General features: G+C 40.6%; 1 protein-coding gene across 1 annotated transcript; it reads right to left on the bottom strand.

Annotated features, from left to right (window-relative positions):
• Nucleotides 1-2,748: 2,748 nt before the first annotated feature.
• LOC125930245 (olfactory receptor 2A14-like) lies at nucleotides 2,749-3,728 on the bottom strand. The gene has a single exon (XM_049642015.1). The coding sequence runs from the start codon at nucleotides 3,726-3,728 to the stop codon at nucleotides 2,796-2,798; it is 933 nt and encodes a 310-aa protein (XP_049497972.1). The 3' UTR covers nucleotides 2,749-2,795.
• Between the last annotated feature and the right edge of the window lie 686 nt (nucleotides 3,729-4,414).

Raw genomic sequence — 4,414 nt, 5'->3', positions numbered from 1 at the left:
TCAGAGCTGGAAACAAATGAATCTTATCTGATACCAATAGTTTTATAGTTTTCTCTTGTTGTTGCCACAAATGAACACAAACGTAGCAGCTTAAAACAGCACACATATGGTATATATATATATACATACATACAATGGAATATTACTCAGCCATTAAAAAAGAATAAAATATTTTCATTTGTACCAACATGGATGGTTGTAGAAGTATAATGCTAAGTGAAATAAATCAGGCAGAGAAAGATAAATACCACCATTTGGTTTCACTCATATGTGAAATTTAAGAAACAAAACAAACGGAGAAAGGAAAAGAGACACACACAAAAAAACAGACTCTGAACTATAGAGAACAAACTGGCAGTTACCAGAAGGGAGGTGGGTGTGGGGATGGGAAACATGGGAAGGGGATTAAGAGTACTCTTATGATGAGCACTGAACAATGTATAGAATTGTTGAATCACTATGTTGTACACCTGAGGCTAACATAACACTGTATGTTAATTATATTGGAATTAAAAAAAATTAAAAATTATATATACATATATATACACATTCATATACACACACACATACACTCTCTCACACACACACAATGTAAAAAAAAAAACACCCAGACACATTAACAACAACAACAAAAACCCTAAGCTACAAGTGTTATCTCTCAGTTTCTCTGGGTCAGAAGTTCTGGTGTCGGATTCTCCGTTTCTGTCTCACAGGCTAAATTCAAAGATGTGGCTGGGTCTGCAGTCCTCCTGCAGTCCTCATTGAGGGCGCCCTCCATCCTCACACTTGAGATCTCCTGACCTCCTCCTCTGCTGTTAGATGGGAAAACACCCTGCTTTTGGAAAGCTCACCAGACCTGATTAGGCCCACCAACATAACCTCCAGAGTTTAAGATCAGTTGGTTTTGCAAAACATCTTCACAGCAGAGCCCAGATTAGCCCTTGATTAAAAAAGAGGGGCAGGTTCCTCAGGGGGCCATCTTGAGGATCCCACCACCCACAGTCTCTTAATTACAGAGCAGTGCCTTCATTTTCTAGATCCTGTACCTTTCCTCAGACAGGTACTATCCTGTGACTCTCTTTATCATCTGCCACATGCACCTCCAGGACTCCCTCCCCAGATAATCAAAGTAATTCTGACACTTAACTCACAGGGACACAAATTTCCATTTCTGTGTCTCATGCTAAGTAACAAGACCAGCATATTTTAAAGTTCCTTTTAATTCCTAATTTATACAAGTTTAAGAGAACCCTTTTTTTGCACAGTGCACACACCTGGCCCTCGGCCTGGTGCTCTTACAGCACAATGACCATATTTTTCTCAGCATCTACATTTAGAAGAGCACTTAGATAACAGGTACAGCAATGTTTTACTTAAAATAATAGAAGAAGCAATAACATGAATATGGCCCATATTTGGAGGAGCCAGTGGAGACGAGGCACAGACTCAAAGAAACATCTATAGCCCATAAAGCCATGACATACATTTTTCACATTTTTGATACTAATTTGATGACTTGTTCTCCTTGGAGCTATGTTGTTCATACCTTGTAATAACCTTGTGCAGAGCTATTTAGCATAGAAATGAGCTGTGGGTTAGTTAAATCAAGTTCTGCCTAAGACCAGCCATTTTCCATTGATATGACAACTTGTGAAAGATTTAACTGGATCTCCCAATACATTTGGTCATCAATATCAGCATTGTCATATCACTTACTTACATAATGTAGCTGAATTTTAGCAATAATGTCAATGTTACCTCACAGCAGAGCATAGTCATGGTACAATTCAGTTTCGTTACAGAACATATCAGAGATATGTAAGAATTATAGTCGTATTTGCTATGACATTCCAACAGGTTTGGCCTTTGTCCATTTACCAGATTATCATGACAGGTGTCATTATAATTAGCCAAGATTCACTGATTTCTCAGTTCCAGTCAATTGAAGACAAAACCAGTTACCCTATCTCAGTTTAAAGTCTTGTACTGAAACTAGTTTTTATTGTGTATCATTATATATTGATGAGGACACTCTGTTATTCCAAACAGTTCCTTTTCCTCCCAGCTGATGAACTTGACACATCTTAGAAGTTCGTGAGCTTTGTCGTGCTGTACAGAGGCTGTCAAAAGGGCCTGCAGTCTCCACCACCACCCTGCCTGCATGGTGATGCCCTTTCTTTACATGGCAAAGATTTGCCTTTTATAGGAACCCACAAAAGTGTTCTTATACACCCTTTATTGTTCTTATACACCTTTTATTGGTTGTTTTCTGTGGAAATGTCCATAAAGGCAGTGATGTAAACCTTCTCTTGCTCCTGTCTTCTGCCTTCTGACCACCCTGATGTCTTTCCTACATGTCCCTGGGATCCTGCCTCCTTTTCCAGAACCTGTGAGGACAACAAGCTTTGTGCTTTCCTAATATATCTCTGTGTCTCCTCATGTGATCGTACTTGACTCACCATTGCATTTAAAATGTACAAAACACTTGGTATGTGGCTTGCTTTCTTCACAGGAATATTGAAAATCAGAATGATTCTGAAAAGGTCTAATATTTATCAATTTTGCAAACGTTATGTCTTGTGCTTTTTGCATCATCTCTAATAATCTTTGCCTACCAATGGTCATGAAGACATTCATCTATTTTATTTTCTAAAGTCTACATGGCTTCAGGTTGTATATTTAAGTCTAAAAGATTCTATGTTAATGTGGTATTTATTATAGCACAAGGTGAAAATGCCACCTGCCAGATTTCATTGGGAGCAAAATGCCTTTCCCCATGTTGGTTTTGGTACCCTTCATACGTGCCTCTGTTTGTACAGCATTCTCCTCAGGGCACCCTTGACCTCTGTGTTCCTCAGGCTGTAGATCAGTGGGTTCAGCATAGGGTTGAAAAGGCTGTAAAACAAGGAGAGGATCTTCTGCTGCTCCTCGGGGTGGTGGGATTTGGGGGCCATGTACATGACAATGGCGCTTCCAAAGAAGAGCCCCACCACGCAGAGGTGGGAGGAGTAGGTGGAGAAGGCCTTTCTGCGGCCCTCCCCAGACTGGATCCTCAGGATGGTGAACAGGATGCGCGTGTAGGACACCAGCACCAGGCAGAGGGGCCCTAGTAAGATAAATACACAGGCCGCAAAAATGACCACTTGGTTGAGCCAGGTGTCAGCGCAGGCCAGCTTGAGAACAGATAGGATTTCGCAGAAGAAGTGATTGATTTCATGAGGTCCACAGAAGGGCAGCCTCAGGATGAGAATTAAATGGACGAGGGCCAGGAGGAAGCTAAATACCCAGGAAGTTATGGCCAGGACTGTGCACACTCTCCAGCTCATGATGACAGTGTAATGTAGGGGATTGCAGATCGCCACAAGCCTATCGTAGGACATCACGACCAAAATCAGGCACTCTGCGTGAGCAAAAGCTAGATACAAAAAAGTCTGCATAATGCAAGGAACAAAGGATATGGTTCTTCTCTGAGTCAAAAGATTTGCCAGCATCTTGGGTACATTGTTGGAAGCATAGGACATATCAACGATGGCCAGATGGGAGAGGAAGAAGTACATGGGGGTGTGTAGTCTAGAGTCTAAGCAGATAAGCCCTAAGATGACCCCATTCCCCAGAAGAGTGAGGGTATAGAAGAGGCAGAAAAGTCCAAAGAGAAAAAACTCCAGTGCTGGATAAACCTGGAATCCCAGCAAGGTGACTTCTGTGACCCATGTCTGGTTGCTTCCCATGCTCCTATGGCAGAGACAGACAAATCCATGTTCACAACCAGAAGATCAGAGTTCCAGGACAATCAAGACACAGAATATTACTAAATGTTACAGAATGAGCATTTTGAAATATATTACTCTGGATGGATTTACGGTCATTTATCTTTAGATATGTTAAAAAACAGTGTGCTCATGTAAACCAGAAAATTCCCCTTGTATCAATGGAATGGCAGGATATATATGTATATAATTTGTTATAGGTAATATTACAACATGATACATCATATACTGCACCTAAGAGCATACACACACACACACACACACACACACGCAAACATATGTTGTTTTGGAGGATTCAGGTGTTCTGGCTTCCCTTCAAGGGTGTGAGTCTTGATTATTACTAGAGTTAGAAGTGAGACAACCCAGACGGAACATCTGCACTGGATATATTTTTGTCTCCTAAGTTTGCTTGTCTTCTTGGTCCAAGATATGAAGTGATTAGGGTCCTTTTCTTTATATATGTTGCTTACTTATCCTTTTACCTTCACACATGCTTTTCTACCCATTTATTTCAGATTTGAAATGCCTTCTAAGTAAATTCTCAATTTTATGATATCTTTAAAACTTTGTAAGCCCCTCGTTTTCAGCTAATACTCCCTACAAGCATCTTCTAGTACCTCTTTTCCATCTCCAGTGTTTGTGGTTTT

The sequence above is a fragment of the Panthera uncia genome, chromosome A2 (assembly GCF_023721935.1).
Source record: "Panthera uncia isolate 11264 chromosome A2, Puncia_PCG_1.0, whole genome shotgun sequence".
Classification (NCBI taxonomy): Eukaryota; Metazoa; Chordata; class Mammalia; order Carnivora; family Felidae; genus Panthera; species Panthera uncia.
This window is presented reverse-complemented; position numbering and strand designations above follow the sequence as displayed.

Coding starts and splice junctions, on each gene's coding strand:
- LOC125930245 (XM_049642015.1), bottom strand. CDS start 3,728: ATGGGAAGCAACCAGACATGGGTCACAGAAGTCACCTTGCTGGGATTC.